General features: G+C 42.9%; 2 protein-coding genes across 3 annotated transcripts in view; one reads left to right on the top strand and one right to left on the bottom strand.

Annotated features, from left to right (window-relative positions):
* Positions 1–1,760, bottom strand: part of LOC143299756 (phosphatidylinositol-3,5-bisphosphate 3-phosphatase MTMR14-like) — a 45,060-nt gene extending 43,300 nt beyond the window's left edge. For both annotated transcript variants that reach the window (XM_076613145.1, XM_076613146.1), the window contains exon 1: positions 1,228–1,760. In XM_076613145.1, the coding sequence (XP_076469260.1) occupies positions 1,228–1,338 (111 nt within the window). In that variant the 5' untranslated portion in view covers positions 1,339–1,760. The remainder of the gene's footprint in view (positions 1–1,227) is intronic.
* A 114-nt stretch (positions 1,761–1,874) lies between these two features.
* Positions 1,875–20,523, top strand: LOC143299731 (mitochondrial tRNA-specific 2-thiouridylase 1-like). Its single transcript, XM_076613112.1, has 10 exons — positions 1,875–2,123; positions 2,473–2,574; positions 5,963–6,128; positions 6,898–7,082; positions 8,884–9,056; positions 10,642–10,695; positions 12,557–12,623; positions 13,882–13,982; positions 17,399–17,562; positions 20,267–20,523. The coding sequence occupies exons 2-10, from the start codon at positions 2,493–2,495 to the stop codon at positions 20,445–20,447; spliced, it is 1,173 nt and encodes a 390-aa protein (XP_076469227.1). The 5' UTR covers positions 1,875–2,123; positions 2,473–2,492; the 3' UTR covers positions 20,448–20,523.

Here is a 20,523-nt window from a genome sequence, read left to right as displayed (position 1 = left end):
TTTACTTGACTTCACACACACACACACACACACACACACACACACTTCATTGGTTTCATGGGTGAAATTCAACAGGATTTGTTACAGTAGTGGTACATTTGCCTCTAACTAACTTACTTAGTAAGTCTCATCCCTGTCATGCTTGCTAAGTTTATTCACTGACTCATGATTATCTTTTGAACTCTTTCCAATTAAAACTATAAAGTTGAAAAAAAAGAGTTAGAAATCAATAGAAAACCCTTTAATTAAAAAAAAAGAAAAAAAAGAAGGGAGTTCTTCAATGTGTTGAAGTCCCCTATTGCAAACAGAACAATAAACAAAGCCTGGCAAAAACCAAAAACTTGAAAGAGGTAAAAACAATTAAAGGACATTAAGTGCTTTGGATCTTTTTTTTTTTTTTTTAATACTGAATATCTATAACACATACCTAAAAACAAAACACTTCATGTCAATTTTGGAAAACCATGAGAGATATTATTTTAAAAATCTGAATTAAAATTTAAATAGAATAAAACAAACATCTTTTGGGGGATATCTATATATTTTGAATTCTAACATAGGTAATCAAACAAAGTGATCATTTGAATTTATAAGTGAACATATATATAATTTAAATGAGTAGGTATATTATCTATATATTCCTATCACTGACGGCAGAATGTGCAGGACATCAACAAAAACAAACACAAATGACATTTCACTTACATATCTCGTTCCTTTATATCTGATCAGTCCCTGTTTTAGTGTTTAGAATTCCCTGCCAATGACAGAGGCAGAGGCTCTCCTCTTGGTTTGCTTCAAACAAAAGCTTCACAAAATCACTGAGATATAATATATTTGGTTTCCCAGCTAACCAAAGTTATGCTCATGATGCCTAAAGCTATATATTACACCAAAATTTCTTTCTTCTACTGGTTCTCATGGGCAAATAGATCTGAGATGATTTACCCTGGATAACACTGGATCAATCACCAATGTCAATGAAATGTATGATATTGTAAGTCAAACAATCAAGCTCAGTTACTGAATAGTAGTCTTAGGTTAGGTAACACTAACAATCTCACAGCATCTTACAAGTTATGTTAGTAAAAATAGATTGAAAACAATAAAAAAATTAAAATAAATAAATAAAAAGTACCATCTTATTCTTCTTAATTCTTAGGAATGTTACTATTGTGAAATCTGAACATGTCATGATTTCATTTTGTCACTGCCGTCATAACTTACCGTCACATCTCCTTTAGCAGAATATGTATTTTTTGAAAAGTGTTCCAAGAGATGATCAATGTCTGCCTGCCTTGTCATTGATTCCACTGGATCTTCACCACAATCTGCCATCTTGCACAATTCTTTTCCACTCTTGTTCTCTCGCTTCAGAAGTTCAAATTCACTGTCCTTGCCTGAACTATCTGCATGTTGTCACTGAAGTTAAAAATAAACACCTGTCACCAGTACAGATTACACATTAGCATTCATGCTGACACCAATGTCAGCCTGATCCAGCTGATAAAACAGTAACCTTAATGAAGAGGTGTGTCCATCTCTTCGCTGATATCAGCTGATTCCGTGATTGAAACAGCGAAAGAAAGAAATTGAATCGGTTGAGCAACTGCCAACAAAAGATCGAGATGTCTTCACTCAACGAAAAGTGAACACAGCTAAAGCACGTGAGAGACTCTGATAATCCAGCAGTTTTCGAACAATAAACAGATAATTACAACACACACAAACATCTAACACCACAAACAGGCATGTTTACACGTCGATTGGGATTTCTTCCCTTGCACAGGTCGCCTTGTGGTCAATCAAGAACGGTTACTCTTTTGAGTGAAGCAGTCAGTCGTTAACGTAAACTCCCCTTTCGTGTGGGAAAATGTCATTGAGTTTTTTTATTTCAAACTTCGTTCTTAAAGTCTGCAGTTAATTAATTCAAGCTTTCGACAGTCACAAAGCTAGGGTGGCTCGATTACACACTATCACGGCATATCATTTATCTTGAGATTCATCAGTGTGGACTGGAAACAAGCTGATTACTCTGACCAGAGACGTGCCCCACGCGACCGTCTGTACACATCTGTCAATTTTATTTGACTGAGGTCTCACCCTCACAAAACGATCCTTGGGTAAGCTCGCACCCCAAGACAAAGACGGTTTTGTTTGTTAGTGTGTGTGTGTGTGTGTCTGAATATCAGTGCACCAGGATGTGCATGCCATTGATGAGGAAAGAAAAGAAAAGAAAAGACTTAATTGTGTTTGCAAAACATTGGTTTTGTTGTTTAGTTTTGTTGTTTGTTTCTTAAAGTACTGTTGGTGACAGAAAGTGTGACAGAAAAAGGGAAATAAATTGTATTTTATGTGTATAGACATTTTAATGTAGCTATATATCTACCTATTCAGTTTGAAAACACTAAGTTCAGTGTGTTTCTTCTTCAGTTCTTAAAAAAATCTTATTGTGTCTTTTCACTTTGACAGGTTATAAGCTTAGATCAAGAATGAAGAAAATATCGAGAGTTGTGTGCGGAATGTCAGGAGGAGTGGACAGCGCAGTCTCTGCACTTCTGCTGAAAAAGAAAGGTACTTTCAGACAATGTGTTTTCCATTTGCTTATGCATTATATATATATATATATATTTCATGTCTGTTATATAAGGTGATGAAAACGTCTTGCTTATTGTGTGCTGTAAAAAAAAAAGAAAAAGAAAAGAAAAGTACAAATAGGTTAGCTGTGTACTTATCAATAAATGGGACAATTCATCTGGTTTTAATTTGTTGTAGTCTTTCTTACTTGTGTGAATGTGTGTGTGTGTGTGTGTTGTGTGTGTGTGTGTGTGTGTGTGTGTGTGTACTGTTGTCAGGTATTTGTATTACCTTTTCAATGACCTTTCCTGTGACCCTGGGGAAGTCCCCCCCCCCCCCACCCCCACCCCTTTTCCTTCTGATTGTGCCTTGGCCTTGAATGTTATGTTACTCTTCAGATGACAGCATTTTCCTCAGCTTGAAATTTGGGCTGCTGTTTATAAAGAGAGCGAATCACCTTCCTTCATTTGTTACCTCAGACCTGTGCTTCTCCGTGTGTAGGGTTACATCTTTTGATGTATGTAGCGGATTTCGTCCGCAGAATTTTGCTCAAGGACAAATCTTTTGCCATTGGATTTTTTTTTTTTTTTTTTTTTTTTGTTCATTTGCTAGGCACATTCTGAGCATTGGGATTTCAGATGATCATATCATTTAAAAGACTAGTACCCAGACCACCACTTATGTCTAAACAGTGGACAGGGGAGTAAATTTGTTTTTGTCTCATATGTTGTGTCACTCTTGCACTCACTTCTTCACTGTTCTGGATGTGGTCAGTGTGTGACTATGAGATGCCAAGGAGTCATCCGAAGTGTCCCGTCTCCACAGTGAAGATCTTAATTCTCTAGGGTTCATGCTGGCAAAGTCCATGACTCACAAGTGTATAGGAAGATGGAGAGGGCAAGTCCATGCCATAATAAGATAACTTCAGTTTCTATAAGAAGTGGTAGAATCATCTCTCTCAAACATTGCTTTCTCACTCAAATCATGGTATACTTGGTCTATATTGTGTTGTTTCCACTTCTTTTGTTGTTGTTGTTGTGTGTGTGTGTGTGTGTTTGTGTGTGGGGGAGAGAGAGAGAGAGAGAGAGAATGGTCTGAAACATCATCCCCATCCACACCCATGCTTTGGGTGAGTCTGTCATGACTTTGGTGTCAGCAGATTCATGTTAGACCATGGTTGGAGGGATGTGGTGGGCAGTCTCTCCTCTGGAGAGGAGGCTCAGTCAGTCTGGCACTGTGACTAAGCCATTATTGTTGTCAGTAAGGAGGGCTTAGTAGGTGGTGTTCTAAGTACATAGAATCAAAAAACAGGCACTACTGAACACCACCGAGGTGGCTCAGCAGCAGTGCAGGGTCTCCTCTTGTGTGTGGCCTCCTGGCGACCTAACAACGATCGCTCCCCGTGGACTGCCGATGCTGCCGGGACTGCGACACATGGGCCCCGGGTGTGGCTGTGTATGGGGGACTCGGAATGAGTGGTGTGGGAGTAATGCCGCTGAAACTGTGCAGATCATGGTGTGTGGCTTCCTGGTGACCTGACATGGAAGGTTCTCTGTGGACTGCCAACACTTGGGGGGCTGCTACAGACGAACCTGGGTTGTGGCTGTGTATTGTGTGGGGGACTAGTAGGAACTAGCAGCATGGGAGACGGGCGCAATAGCCGAGTGGTTAAAGCGTTGGGCTGTCAGTCTGAGGGTCCTGGGTTCAAATCACGGTGACGGCACCTGGTGGGTAAAGGGTGGAGATTTTTCCAATCTCCCAGGTCAACATATGTGCAGACCTGCTAGTGCCTGAACCCCCTTCGTGTGTATATGCAAACAGAAGATCAAATACGCATGTTAAAGATCCTGTAATCCATGTCAGCGTTCGGTGGGTTATGGAAACAAGAACATACCCAGCATGCACACCCCCGAAAACGGAGTATGGCTGCCTACATGGCAGGGTAAAAACGGTCATACACGTAAAAGCCCACTCGTGTGCATACGAGTGAACGCAGAAGAAGAAACAGCATGGGAGTAACTCCACTGAAACAGTGCAGACTATGAATGAATGAATGATATGAATACTTACACAGCACCTATCCTCGGTCAGAGACCTCGCTCTGAGTGCTTTACAAGCACAGGGTCATTTGCACAACAGGCTGCCTACCTGGGTAGAGCCGACGACTGCCATTGTGTACTCATCATTTGTTTCCTGTGTCATTCAGTCAGATTTCAAGCTTACACACACACGCGCACACACACACACACACACACACACACACTCCCACACATGTAACATTTTACGATTATGACCAGTTTTTTTGTTTGTTTACCCCGCCATGTAGGCAGCCATACTCTGTTTTCGGGGGGTATTCATGCTGTGTATGTTCTTGTTTCCACAACCATCCGAACGCTGACATGGATTACAGGAAGAAGAAATGGAACTGAAGCATGAAAAAGTGTGAACAGTCGAAGCTGAAGTCAAAGTCAAAATATTTTGATTGCCAGACCACAGATCCATAAGAAATGGAGTTGACAAAGACAAAAAGTGTTAATACAGGGAAATGAATATTAGGACAATCACTGAACTACATGAGCATCAGTAACGATTCTACAGCATTTGCATTACTGCAGGGAAATGAATATTAGAACGATCACTGAACTACATGGCAATGGTGACGATTCTACAGCATTTGCATTACTACAGGGAAATGAATATTAGGATGATCATTGCACTACGTGGGCAATGGTGACGATTCTACAGTATTTGCATTACTACAGGGAAATGAATATTAGAACGATCACTGAACTACATGGCAATGGTGACGATTCTACAGCATTTGCATTACTACAGGGAAATGAATATTAGGATGATCATTGCACTACGTGGGCAATGGTGACGATTCTACAGTATTTGCATTACTACAGGGAAATGAATATTAGGACGGTCACTGAACTACATGGGTGTCAGTAATGATTTTACAGCATATGCATTACTACAGGGAAATAAATATTAGAACGATCACTGAACTATATGGGCATTGGTGACGATTCTACAGCATTTGCATTACGACAGGAAATTGAATATTTGGACGATCACTGAACTACATGGGCATCGGTAAGGATTCTACAGCATTTGCATTACTACAGGGAAATGAATATTAGGAAGATCACTGAACTACATGGGCATCAGTAAGGATTCTACAGCATTTGCATTACTACATGGAAATGAATATTAGAACAATCGCTGAACTAGATTGGACATTGGTGACGATTCTACAGCATTTGCATTACTACAGGGAAATGAATATTAGGATGATCACTGAACTACATGGGCATCGGTGACGATTCTACAGCATTCGCTAAAGTGTGAACGGTGGTGGGGGGGGCATGTTCCAATCCAGGCTACGAAGTGGTGGGTCTGTTCATGAAGAACTGGGACGTGGCGGACGAAACGGGGCGCTGCGCTGCCGACGCTGACTTACAGGACGCGGAGCTGGCCTGCCACGCTCTGGACATCCCCCTGCACCAAGTGAACTTCGTCAAGGAGTACTGGCATCAGGTGTTCAGGTGAGACCAGGTCGCAGGCAGGTGTGATGGGTGGGCGGGTGGGTGGATGGATGGATGGAGGGGATTTTTGTTCCATTTCACACACACAAACTGGTGATTGTAGGTAAGATGAATAGATACGCAGGTGAGTAAATATCATTCAGGTTGTGCGTAGGTGAACAAACGTTTACTCAGGTTGTGCACAGGTGAACGAATATTTCAGGTTGTGCAAGGGGTGAGCATGTGTTACTCAGGTCATTTCCGAATCAGATTATGCACAGGTGAGCAAATCCCATTAAGGTTGCACACAGGTGAGCAAATCCCATCAAGGTTGCACTCAGGTGAGCAAATGCCATTAAGGTTGTACAGAGGTGAGCAAGTCCCATTGAGGTTGCACACAGGGTGAGCAAATCCCATTTATTTGTACAGTTTCAGTTTCTGTGTTCAGTTTCTCAGGGAGGCGTCACCGCGTTCAGACAAATCCAGATACGCTACACCACACCTGCCTGTCCAGCAGCATAACCCAACACACTTAGTCAGGCCTTGCGTGCATGCGTACATATTCGTGTACCTATCAGAGTGGATTTCTTCTGCAGAATCTTGCCAGAGGACAACACTGTCGTTGCCATGGGTTCTTTTTCATAACGCCCAGAGCATACTGCACAAGGGACCAAGGTTTATCGTTTCATCATAATGACTAAACATGGATTTTGTACATAGGTGAGCAAAATGTGGTTCAGGTTGTGTACGCAGGTGAACAAAATCTCGTTTAGGTCGCTGTGGTTTTCAGCGAGATGGTGAGGGATTACCAGAAGGGCGTCACCCCCAACCCAGACATCATGTGCAACAAGCACATCAAGTTTGACGCGTTCTTCCGTCATGCCACGCAGACCCTTGATGCAGACGCCATAAGCACCGGCCACTATGCCCGCACCAGTGCCGACTATGATCTGGACAGTGTTGACCCCAGGAAAGGTGGGTTGATACTCTTTGTTTTTGACTCACTTGTGTAAACAAAGTGAGTCTATATTTTAACCCGGTGTTCGGTTGTCTGTGTGTGTGTGTGTGTCCGTGTGTCTGTGTGTCCGTGGTAAACTTTAACATTGACATTTTCTCTGCAAATACTTTGTCAGTTGACACCAAATTTGGCATAAAAATAGGAAAAATTCACTTCTTTCCAGTCATCTTGTTTAAAACAATATTGCACCTCTGGGATGGGCACAAAAAAATTTTTAAAAAAGAAGCCTAATTATATGCAAACTGCATTTACTGTTATATTTATATTTTTTGTATTCTCTAAACTTGGCACTTTGACCTCTTATTCTGACCCAACAACAAGAGCAGTCATTATTATCATTTTTTGTTCAAACAGGAACTTCTTTTGCTAAGCATGGAATTTTTATTTATTTTGCAAACGTTTTGGTGCAGATAGTAAAAAAGGGAAATTACTCTGTAATTAATGCTAGGGGACTTAATTTATCACAAGTGAGTCTTGAAGGCCTTGCGTCTCTTGTTCTGTGTGTGTTAATGTTCGTATGTTGGTGTTTTTTTGTTTTTTGTTGGTTTTAGTTTTTTTTCAGAGAAACGTAACAGAATGGTTTAAGACGCTCAGCTGCCAATACACAGAGTCCTTGAGGGTGTGTGTTTGAATCCCACTCTCGCCCTTTCTCCCAAGTTTGATTAGAAAATCAAACTCAGCGCCTAGTCTTATCTGATGAGACGATAAACCGAGGTCCAGTGTGCAGCACACACACTTGGCGCACTGAAAAAGAACCCACGGCAACAAGAGTGTTGTCCTCTGGCACTTCAGCAGTAATTTACACGCATGCATGCACACACACACACACACAAAACAGCACACACACACAACGTAACACTCGTCATGTATGATAGTCCATCGTGTCCGACTATGACCATCAGAACAGCAGAGGAGGCGTCTGCTGTCCCGACCATCTGGGGTTGAATTTGACTGATTATAGCAGACAGTGTCTTGCCAAAATGACATCCCCACTCTCTCGGCTTAGGGTGGTTCTTTTTTTTTTTTTTTTTTTTTTAGGACAGTTGGCGTTGGGATGGTTCCCAAAAGGGCAACTAGCCCCCAAGCCTGCAGCACTAAGAGCCAGCGCAATCTTGCCTCCTAATTTCAGAGTCCTAGTCCTTCACAAAAGAGTATGCTGTAAATGACTTTCCCATTGCAATTTAGAAACCATCGATGACGGGCGCAGTAGCCGAGTGGTTAAAGCGTTGGGCTGTCAATCTGAGGGTCCCGGGTTCGAATCACGGTGACGGCGCCTGGTGGGTGAAGGGTGGAGATTTTTACGATCTCCCAGGTCAACATATGTGCAGACCTGCTAGTGCCTGAACCCCCTTCTTGTGTATATGCAAGCAGAAAATCAAATACGCACGTAAAAGATCCCGTAATCCATGTCAGCGTTCGGTGGGTTATGGAAACAAGAACATACCCAGCATGCACACCCCCTGAAAACGGAGTATGGCTGCCTACATGGCGGGGTAAAAACGGTCATACACGTAAAAGCCCACTCGTGTGCATCTGAGTGAACGTGGGAGTTGCAGCCCACGAACGCAGAAGAAGAAGAAGAAGAAACCATTGATCCGACAGCTCTCACTTTGCTGTTGGCCCCAGCTGTAAGCCTATGTCAGTCTGTGATATAAACCCAGCACTGGGCCTAAACACTCAACATACATATACATCATACGCTTGAGAGTGACACACACCCTCATACTGACGTTCTGATTCCTGTTCATTTTAACAAAGGGGTGCAACTCCTCAAGTCGGCGGACTCTGTGAAGGACCAGACCTTCTTCCTCTCCCAGATTTCCCAGCAGGCCTTGCAGCGAACCATATTTCCCGTCGGTGAACTCCGGAAAGATGTGGTCAAACGCATCGCCGTGGAAGCTGGCTTGGAGAAAATCGCAAAAAGAAAAGAGGTGTGTGAGTATCAGCGTCTGTGCTTGTGTGTGTGTGTGTGTGTGTGTGTGTGAGGGTGAGATAGACAGACAGACAGAGAGAGACATAGAGAAATATGAATCAAGAGATAACAAGTGTGTTTTATGAGAAAGAGAGTTCATGGGTGTGTGTATGCTTATGCCTTTACTCGGTTATGTACGTGTGTGTGATCTGGATGTGTTATGTGAGTGCGTGTGAATGTTTCGGACTTAAGTGTTGAGTTTGTTGACAAAATTTTCACATTGCATTATTTATGTATTACATGTATTGCATTGTGTGGATAACAATCTTAACATCTGCCTTCAGATATTAAAGCATTTAACCTTGGACTGCACGCACTAAGCTGTTCCAGTTGCAAAGTGTTGCACAATCTTCTTCCTACCTGAAACAAAGTTGTTGTTTCCTTCTCTCTAACTGTTCATTTTCCAGAGATCTTGCAGTGTTTGCCTTGTTTATTTGTGTGTATGCATTTGCATCCTTGTGTGAGTATGCACGCATGTGTGTGTGCTCAGAAGTTTGTTGAATGTAGCCCGTTTTTCTTCTTATTTTATTTCAGTAGTTCGCTTCTACATATCTTTTGGGGTTTTTTTTTTACATTTTAATGTATTTTCGGTGGTAGGCTGTCCATGTTGTCATATGACCTACTTCTGGCTCTGCTAGCAATGAAAAGTCCACCATGAAAGTGGGCCTGCGCACCCTCCCTATTGCCAAACTGACTTGTTTTGTGTTTGAACGTTTTCTTTTTGACTCACTTGTGTAAACAAAGTGAGTCTATGTTTTAACCCGGTGTTTGGTTGTCTGTGTGTGTGTGTGTGTGTGTGTCCGTGTGTCTGTGTGTCCGTGGTAAACTTTAACATTGGCATTTTCTCTGCAAATACTTTGTCAGTTGACACCAAATTTGGCATAAAAATAGGAAGAATTCAGTTCTTTCCAGTCATCGTGTTTAAAACAATATTGCACCTGTGGGATGGGCACAAAAAAATTAAAAAAGAAGCCTAATTATATGCAAACTGCATTTACTGTTATATTTATATTTTTTTGTATTCTCTAAACTTGGCACTTTGACCTCTTATTCTGACACAACAACAAGAGGAGTCATTATTATCATTTTTTTGTTCAAACAGGAACTTCTTTTGCTAAGCATGGAATTTTTATTTATTTTGCAAACGTTTTGGTGCAGATAGTAAAAAAAGGGAAATTACTCTGTAATTAATGCTAGGGGACTTAATTTATCACAAGTGAGTCTTGAAGGCTTTGCCTCTCTTGTTCTTTTTTCTTTTCTTTTTTTCGATAGAAGGGGGGTCAGGCCCTGTAGCTTCCGTAAACTCACGGCTTTCACCACATGGTGTCATATGTCCTCTTGACGAGGACCCTTCCTCTTCCAGGGTAGTAATCTCTTGGTCTGTTGTTGGCGTTTCTGTAGCAAGCTGGGTTGTTTTTTTTTTTTACAGGGTAGGGTTGCTAGCCCCACGCCCCAACCCTCCTCACTTTTTTCATCCGGGCTTGGGAACGGCATAGGCGGAGTTGTTTGAACATTGAGCCATGTCAGTTTCTTTCCCTCCACAGAGCATGGGGATATGCTTCATTGGGTCTCGGCAGTTCCAGCGCTTCATGGAAGAGGTGAGTGTTCATAAGCGTGCGTCATTGTTGTCACACCTGTCAGCTCCTTGGTGAGGTGGGAGGGTGGAAGGTGGCGGGATGGTTAAGACGCTTATCTGTCGATACTGTGTCCGTGAAGGTCTGAGCTCGATTTCCCGTTCTCGCCCTTTCTCCCAGGTTTTACTGTAAAAAAAAAAAAAACCCTACCATCTACCGCCTTCGCACAGGACACTGCGGCCTCCGAGCACACCTGAAGAGGATTGGAGTGGCAGCCACATCCGTATGTGATTGCGGCCAGGCTGACCAGACCCCATCCCATATTCTCCAAGACTGCCCCCCTGTATGAGAAGATGCAGCAGCAGTCCTGACCTGGGGGTGCTGACCTCAACACCAAGCTCTGGGGGACGGCAGCCGATCTTCACCGGATGTCCCGAGTTTGTGGCATCCCTCGGACTTCGACCCTGACTGCGTAGCTGTTGAACGCAAAAGAAAGAAAAGAAAAAAAAAAAAAACTGAGCATCTAGCCATTCAGATGAGATGATAAACCGAGGTCCCATGTGCAGCACGCGCACTTGGCGCACTGGTAAAAGAACCCACAGCAACAGAAGAGTTGTCCTCTGGCAAAATTCTGTAGAGGAAATCCCCTCTGACAGGTTCACAAACATTCATGCATGCTCTCAAAGGCCTGATCAAGCACATTGGGTTATGCTGCTGGTCAGGCAGATGTGTAATGTGTATCGATTTGTTCAAAACACAGTGACACCTCATTGAGAAACATGAAGCCTTGGTTTTTCTTTGTTTTTTTTTTGGGGGGGGGGGGGGGGGTTCTCAAGGCCTGACAAAGCGCGTTGGGTTACGCTGCTGGTCAGGCATCTGCTTGGCAGATGTGGTGTAGCGTATATGGATTTGTCCGAACGCAGTGACGCCTCCTTGAGCTACTGAAACTGAAACTGAAACTTGGTGAGCGCAGAGCTTTCGCAGTCATCCTTTGCCTCTTGTGCCGTCTTGTACCCTGGAAACCAAAGTATTGCTGCATACATGGTGGAATAAAAACAGTCATGCACAAAAAAAAGTCTGCTTGTAAATGCAGATGAAAATGAAGCATGGCTGCCTACATATGTGGTGGGGTTAAAGCAGTCATACACTTAAAAGTCCTCTTAAAAGTACTGGAATAATTCACCATCACGTTTAAAAAATATTACTGACCACAACAACTTTAAGCAAAATCTAAAAATGTACCTATTCACAAAAATTGACGTCACCTGAAATCCAACATTGCTTTCGACAATTTGTGGGTTCCCTCTCACTCTCTCTTGAGTGGGTGAATTTGTGTGCGTTTGTGTGTGTGTGTGTGTGTGTGTGTGTATTTCATGATTTTTTTTTTTTCTTCTCTTCTTCTTCCTTTTGTGGAATGGCTTTGAATGGTGAAATAACGGTATATTTTGATTGTGTTTTGATTTTGTGCTCATTTTCGCTTTTTTTTAGCTTTATTCCCTCTTTAGGGTGAGGGCTGGATATAAAAAAGCATGTTACTTGCTTATCTATTACCCTCGTTAATAAAGATTTTGTCTTGTCTTGTCTTGTCTTGTAGATACAGATGATGAAAACAAAGTATGGCTGCCTGCAAAAAAGTCCTCCTGTAGATACGGATGAAAACAAAGTATGGCTGCCTATGTGTTGGGGGTGAAAACAGTCGTACACATAAAAATCCTTATTGTAGACATAAAAAAAAAGAAGTGAAACTGGCAATGGTATAGACTCTAGTACATCTACACCTCTGTTTCACTTGGGAGATTTGAAATTTCTCCTTCCTAAACGTACCAGGCGCGCCGTGATGGTCGATCACTATGATGATGATGATGATTCTCTAAATCTGTTCCAGTATGTGGAGCCCAAACCAGGAAACTTCCTTGACGTGGAAACAGGGGATGTGGTTGGCCAACACAAAGGTGAGGGGTTTGTTTGGAAGTCCCCCCAGTGGCACGGAGAGCATGTTAGTCACGTTTGGTGAACAATCTTCTTATTATTATTATAATCATTATTGTTAGTTTTATTATTATCATTATTGTGATTGTTGTTATTAGTATATTATCATTTTTATTATTATTATTATTGATACTTACATAGTGCCTAGTTTCGTCCAGAGAACAAACTCGTACTATATGCTTTACAAACACGGTCATTTGCAGGACAAGCTGCCATACCTGGTTAGAGCTAACTGATAGCTGACAAAAGGTGCTCATCATTCGTTTCCTGTGTCGTTCAGTCCAGCTTCAGTCAAGCGCATGCACGTTCATGTACGTTTGAGTGGGTTTTTTTATTCAGGGTTTAAAGCGACGGATAACCCTTTTGCTGCCAAGGGCTCTTTTTTTTTTTTGTGCGCTGACTGCATGCTGCGTATGGGACCTCAGTTTATCGTCTCATCCTGATGATTAGCATCCAGACTGTCACTCAAAGCATTGTGGAAGGGGAGAGAATTCTGGTGAATGTGGGATTATATATCCTATACTCTAAGATTCTCTCCCTTCCATGGTGGTTGTGTTACGACTTGGCCACCACTCTAAGGTTATTTTCTCCGATGGTGAAAAAAATACGTCTTGTTTTCATAAATTACTGGGGGGTTGTGGGGGGGGGGGGTTCAGTCTACATGGCATTTTGGATTATGTGGCATGCACTGAATTAAAAAAAAAAATTTAATCTGTTTCATTTATATACATGAGATGCTTAAGACTGTAGGACACTATATTCATAGCAAAATAGAATATGATGGTACAACCTGATTTTGAGTTAAATTCAAACCAAAAGTTGGCTCCTGTGGTTCAAAAGGAGACATGAATTGTGTTATAAATGCAGTCAAAAGCAAAACGATTTGACCATGAATAGGGTGCGCTTGACTGTGAAACCTTGTGTATGTGTGTTTGTGTGCGAGCATGTGTGTGTGGTGTGTGTGTGTGCATGCGTGTGTGCGAGTGTGTGTGTGTGTTTTTTGTGCGTGTGTGTGTGTGTGTGTGTGTGTGTGTGTGTGTGATAAAGTCTGTTCCGAAAAAAATTCAAAGGGTCTTATTCATTGATCGTTGGTTGGTATAATTTGTGAGGAAAATAAAAAGAATGTTCAGTATTACTGAATAAACAACATTGTGTGCCTTAACTTGTTACTGATTCTTTTCTTTCTTTTTTTTTTTTCTTTTTTTTTTCTCCTTTAATCAGGTATTCATTATTGGACGTTGGGACAAAGAGCTAATATACCTGGTTTGAGACGAGCTTACTTCATCGCAGAGAAGAATGCTCAAACAAATGACATCATTGTGGTATGTTGTTTCCTGTGCATGTGTGTGTGTATGTATGTGTGTGTGTGTGTATGCACATGTTTCTGTGTGTGTGTGTGTGTGCATGCAGGTATCTACTTGTGTGTGATGTGTATAGATTTGTATATCCTATTTTCAACACAATTGCACCAAATTTGGCAGTTTTCCCAGACTGAGAATTTGGGGCTTCCAACATATTCCTACATGAACACCATACTTTACACTCAACAAGGCCGTACTTTTTTTCCAGCTCAATTTCAACCTTGTAATACAGTGCACCTTATGTATGGTTAACTCTTTCCATACGAACAGCGAAAGAGACGACATTAACAGCGTTTCACCCCAATTACCATCATCAAAATATTGCAAGCGGAAGGCTCTTATACTGAAGACGTGAATGTTGACAAAGAGTACCACAATTCACCCCAATTACCATCATCAAAATATTGCAAGCGGAAGGCTCTTATACTGAAGACGTGAATGTTGACAAAGAGTACCACAATTCTGACGACGGAAGCTAAAGGTTGGGTCATTCAGACACCCACTGGACATCCGAGGGGTCTGTATAGAGGAGAAGAGAGGACTGGCCGTACTGAGTGAGTTAAAACCAGTCCAAAACGCTGGAGTGAATCAGGATTCTGTCGAAGCCAACCTGTTGATCCTGGAAGTATTTATGTTTGTGGCAGCGAAAACAAATGAAACCTTCCCATGGATTCAGCAGAAAAACAGCTGACAAACTTCTTCTTCTGCGTTCTCGTATGCACACGAGTGGGCTTTTACGTGTATGACCGTTTTTACCCCGCCATGTAGGCAGCCATACTCCGTTTTCGGGGGTGTGCATGCTGGGTATGTTCTTGTTTCCATAACCCACCGAACGCTGACATGGATTACAGGATCTTTAACGTGCGTATTTGATGTTCTGCTTGCATATACACATGAAGGGGGTTCAGGCACTAGCAGGTCTGCACATATGTTGACCTGGGAGATCGGAAAAATCTCCACCCTTTACCCACCAGGCACCGTCACCGTGATTCGAACCCGGGACCCTCAGATTGACAGTCCAACGCTTTAACCACTCGGCTATTGCGCCCGTCTGCTGACAAACAACTTACAAGGGGGAGCACGGACAGGACAGTTCAAGAGGGCAGAGATCGAATGAGCAGACAAAAATGTAGATCTTCTTCTTCTTCATTCGTGGGCTGCAATTCCCACGTTCACCTATAATTTATGTATGAGTTGGCTTTTATGTGAATGACCATTTTTACCCCACCCTGTAGGTAGCCCTACATCCGTTTTTTTGGGGGGTGTGCATGCTGGATATGTCCTTGTTTCCGTAACCCACCGAACACTGACATGGATTACAGGATCTTTAACGTGCATATTTGATGTTCTGCATGCATATGCACACACGAACAGGGTTCAGGCACAAGCAGGTCTGCACGTGATTTGAACTGAGAGATCAGAAAAAACACCACCCTTAACTCACTCAGTACGGCCAGTCCTCTCTTCTCCTCTACACAGACCCCTTGGATGTCCAGTGGGTGTCTCAATGACCCAACCTTTAGCTTCTGTCGTCAGAATTGTGGTATTCTTTGTCAACATCACGTCTTCAGTATAAGAGCCTTCCGCTTGCAATATTTTGATGATGGTAATTTGGGTGAAACGCTGTTAACGTCGTCTCTTTCGCCGTTCGTATGGAAAGAGTTAACCCACCAGGAGCACCAAAACCGGGGGATCAAACTCGGGAATCTCGGGCGAGAAGCCAGCGCTCTTACCATTTGGCCACCTGCAGCGTGAAAAGAGAGTTCTGATCATGACCTTTGCACTTTGGCCTCACTTTGACACAGCCACAATAACAACAGCGATCGACTCATCATTGCTTGACTTAAGATTATCATTGTGAATATGTGGGTCTTTGTAATATGCTGCGCCTTATGTATTGTTAACCCCTTCAGTACCAAGGACGTGTATATATACATCCACTAAAATGTTTCACTGTTTGCCAAGGATGTGTATACACGTCCTCATCATTTCATGAATTTTCCTCATTTCTGTTTGAAAGTGTCTGTGTCCCAGTAGGCACTGGCAGGGAAACTTGATGTGTCGACTTTAATTTTTCATGAGTAGCAGCACCCTACTTCTTCTTCTTCTTCTTCTGCGTTCGTGGGCTTCAACTCCCATGTTCACTCGTATATACGCGAGTGGGCTTTTTATGTGTATGACCGTTTTTACCCCGCCATATAGGCAGCCATACTCCGCTTTCGGGGGTGTGCATGCTGGGTATGTTCTTGTTTCCATAACCCACCGAACGCTGACATGGATTACAGGATCTATAACGTGCGTATTTGATCTTCTGCTTGCGTATACACACGAAGGGGGTTCAGGCACTGGCAGGTCTGCACATATGTTGACCTGGGAGATCGTAAAAATCTCCACCCTTTACCCATCAGGCGCCGTCACCGTGATTCGAACCCGGGACCCTCAGATCGAAAGTCCAACGCTTTAATCATTCGGCTATGGTGCCCGTCAGCACCCTACTTCAGTTTGCATGGTCACTCTATGGTGTTATTTGTAAGTACCTGTCTCAAAATTCAGATGACGCTTTCAAAATGGCAGACGATGAACAGCATGTTGGCCCAAGTGGCTTGAAAAATGCAGCATGTTGCTAAAGAACCTTTAACTCTTTCCATACCAACGACAAAAGAGGTGGTGATGACAGTGAATAACAGCATTTCTCGCGACAAAAACTATACACTGGGCCATTCCTACACCTGCTGGACATGAGACGGGGTCTCTGTGGGGAAAGAAAGGAAGAAGACTCTCCGTCCCGAATGAGTTAAGATTTTGTCACCCAAGATGTTGCAGAACCTTTACAACAAATAATAATAATAATGATAATGATAGTATTATTTATATAGCGCTGAATCTTGTGCAGAGACAAATCTAAGCGCTTTCACACCAGTCATTCACACACATGCATAACTCTAAAACTGAAGAAAACTGAAGACAAGGAAGAGGTAGGGGAGGGAGGCTGTCTTGTGAAGAGGTGGGTTTTAAGGCCAGACTTGAAAGAGCTGAGTGCGGAGACCTGACAAAGCGAAAGAGGAAGTTCATTCCAAATACAAGGTCCAGAGACAGAGAAAGAACGGCGTCCAACAGTGGAGTGTTTAAATCTGGGTATCCGTAAACAGAGTGGATCCGAAGCCGATCGTAGTGAGCGAGATGGAGTGTAGAGATGAAGGCAGCCACAAAGATAGGAAGTCATAGATGATGTTGAATTCGGTGCCGGAAACGGCAAAACTTTTGTCAGCTGGATCGCTGGACAAGAATGAAAGTTGGGAAGAGAGAGAGAGGAGGGAGGGTTGGGGTAGTGTGATTCTGTGAGCCTGTTGTGACACGCCCTATTTCATGCATTGCAGGCGTCGGGCACGGACCACCCGGCGCTGTTCTGCCAGACGCTGTTCACGGGCACGCCTCACTGGATTTGCAAACCTCCGCGGTCTCTGATGGAGGAGCAGATGGTCGACCTCGACTTCCGCTTCCAGCACAAACACCCCCTGGTCTCTTGCACCGCCACACTCAGGTGAGCTGAGTCCCACAGACAGGTGAGATCAGTCCAGTACACAGGTGAGATAAGTCCCTTACACAGGTGAGATAGGTGAGATAAGTCCCTTACACGGGTGAGATAGACAGGTGAGATAAGTCCCTTACACAGGTGAGATAGGTGAGATAAGTCCATTACACAGGTGAGATAGACAGGTGAGATAAGTCCCTTACACAGGTGAGATAGGTGAGATAAGTCCCTTACACGGGTGAGATAGACAGGTGAGATAAGTCCCTTACACAGGTGAGATAGGTGAGATAAGTCCCTTGCACGGGTGAGATAGACAGGTGAGATAAGTCCCTTACACGGGTGAGATAGACAGGTGAGATAAGTCCCTTACACAGGTGAGATAGACAGGTGAGATAAGTCCCTCACATGGGTGAGATAGACAGGTGAGATAAGTCCATTACACAGGTGAGATAGACAGGTGAGATAAGTCCCTTACACGGGTGAGATAGACAGGTGAGATAAGTCCCTTACACAGGTGAGATAGACAGGTGAGATAAGTCCCTTACACGGGTGAGATAATACCCACAGACTGATGAAACAGACAGGTGAGATAATACGCATAGACTGGTGAGATAGACAAGTGAGATAAGTCCCATAGACAGGTAAGATAAGTCCCATTGGCAGGTAAGTACCACAGTTAAGTTCCTTAACTCACTCAGTCCTCTCTTCTCCTCTACACAGACCCCTCGGATGTCCAGTGGGTGTCTGAATGACCCAACCTTTAGCTTCCGTCGTCAGAATTGTGGTATTCTTTGTCAACATTCACCTCTTCAGTATAAGAGCCTTCCGCTTGCAATATTTTGATGATGGTAATTGGGGTGAAACGCTGTTAACGTCGTCTCTTTCGCCGTTCGTATGGAGAGAGTTAAGTGAAATAAGTTCTATGGACAGGTGAGATAAGTCCCATAAAAAAAAGTGAAATAAGTCCCCATAGACAGATGAGATCAGTCCCATGGACAGGTGTGGAGATGAGTTCCATCTACAGGTGATATAAATTCCATTGACAGGTGAGATAAGTTCCGTAGACGATTGAGATCAGTCCCATAAACAGGTGATGCATGTCAGTCCCATAAGCAGGTGATATCAGCCCTCTAGGCAGGTGCGAAATTCATTGGGTGAAATACCTTCTGTAGACAGGCGAGGTAAAATCCCATAGACAGGTGAGATCAGTCCGTAGCCTTGGTTGGTATTTGTTATTTAGCATTTACTGGTGTATTTTTGTTGTGTGTGTTTTTTTGTTTTTTGTTGTTGTTTTTTTGGTTGGTTGATTGATTAAAAACAAATTCTTTTAGGTTGGTTTTTCTTTGGGGGGAGGGGAGTATGTTGGGGTTTTTTGGTTGTTTTTTTTGTTGTTGTTTTTTCTTGTTATTTTGGTTTTCCTGCAGTGACACTTGCTGTTTGTGACAACACTAAAATGGCCCCTTTTGGCAGTCAGCTAGGTAACAAGATTTAATCTGCAATGAGTGACAGTAATTTCTCTTTCCTTCTCTAAACAGCAGTGGCAGCGCTATGATCTTGCCTTTCTTTTCTTTTCTTTTCAATTTTCTAAACAGCGGTGGCAACACTATGATGATATCCTTATTTTTTTCTTCTCTTCTTCTTTAAACAGTTGGTGGCAGCACGTATTTTTTGTTGTTGTTGTTGTTTTTTTGCTGCCCCATCATCTGCACCGTTTCAGTGGCATTACTCCCACGCCGCTCATTAAATTTTAGATTCCCCCATACACGGCCACACCCGGGTTCATCCTTCGCAGTTCCAGCGTCAGCAGTCCACAGGGAACCTTCGATGTTAGGTCGCCATGAGGCCACACACCAGAGGAGACCCTGCACTGCTGCTGAGTCACTTCAGTGGTGCCTGTTCTGTTTTAACGTACTTAGGACACCACCTACTAAGCCCCCTACTAACGACAGTAATGGCTTAGTCGCGGAGTCAGACTGAGTGAGTGTCCCTCCCAGAGTGGAGGCAGCACGTTGATTGTGTCTTTAAAATTTTTGTTTTCTTCTCCAAACAATGGTGGCAACACTTCCATTTTGTCTCTTTTTTTTTTCTTTTCTTTTTTTTTCTTTGTCCAAACAGTGGTGGCAACACTTTGATTATATTTTTTCCGATGCATGCACAGGCACAGACACACACACAACACACAGTTGTTTCACTCGAAATCATAATGTAATAGTATCATACCCACATGTTTTTCTGTTTACATAATAATCGATGCGTGCATGGTGATCAGTGAAGGGTGTGTCAGTTGTTTGTTTTTGTCTCTTTGATTTTTGCTGACGGGTATTTTATTTTAAGTGAGCCTAAAGAGAATTTTCTGTTTTGGTTGAAGCAGACAATAAAGTATTTTGAATTGAATTGAATTGAACTGAATTCTTTTTTTTTTGGGGGGGGGGCGGGGGGGGGGGTCTTGTCTTCTTTTTTTTTTCTTTCCTTCTCCAAACAGCAGCAACAATAATTTGAGTATGTCTTTTTTTTTTTTTTTTTCTTTTTTCTCCAAACGGCGGTGGTAACAATTTAATTGTGCCCTTTTTTTTTCTTCTTTTTTTTCCAAACAGCGGTAACAACACTTTGAAAATGTCTTCTTTTTTTTTCTTTCTTCTCCAAATAGCAGTTGCAACTTTTTGATCATGTCTTTTTCTGTTTCTGTTTCTTCTTCTTCTTCTTCACCAAACAGCGGCGGCAATACACTGATCGTGTCCATATCCCGGCCGATGCGGGCGGTGACCCCCGGTCAGTACGCTGTGTTCTACAGGGGGGACGAGTGTCTGGGCAGCGCCAAGATTCTGCGAACCGGGCCCTCCCTCTTCACCCTCAGCTACGGGGAGCGAGTGAAGAACTCCTCCGAGTTCTCTTGATGTTTTTGAAAAAAACTTTCCAGGGTCCTGTTGTTGTGAGTGAGGTACGGGTGAAGTAGTGCCTGCCACCCGTTGG

Source organism: Babylonia areolata, chromosome 25 (genome assembly GCF_041734735.1).
Source record: "Babylonia areolata isolate BAREFJ2019XMU chromosome 25, ASM4173473v1, whole genome shotgun sequence".
Lineage (NCBI taxonomy): Eukaryota > Metazoa > Mollusca > Gastropoda > Neogastropoda > Buccinidae > Babylonia > Babylonia areolata.
The sequence above is the reverse complement of the archived record's forward strand: the minus strand, read 5'-3'. Positions and strand labels throughout refer to the sequence as shown.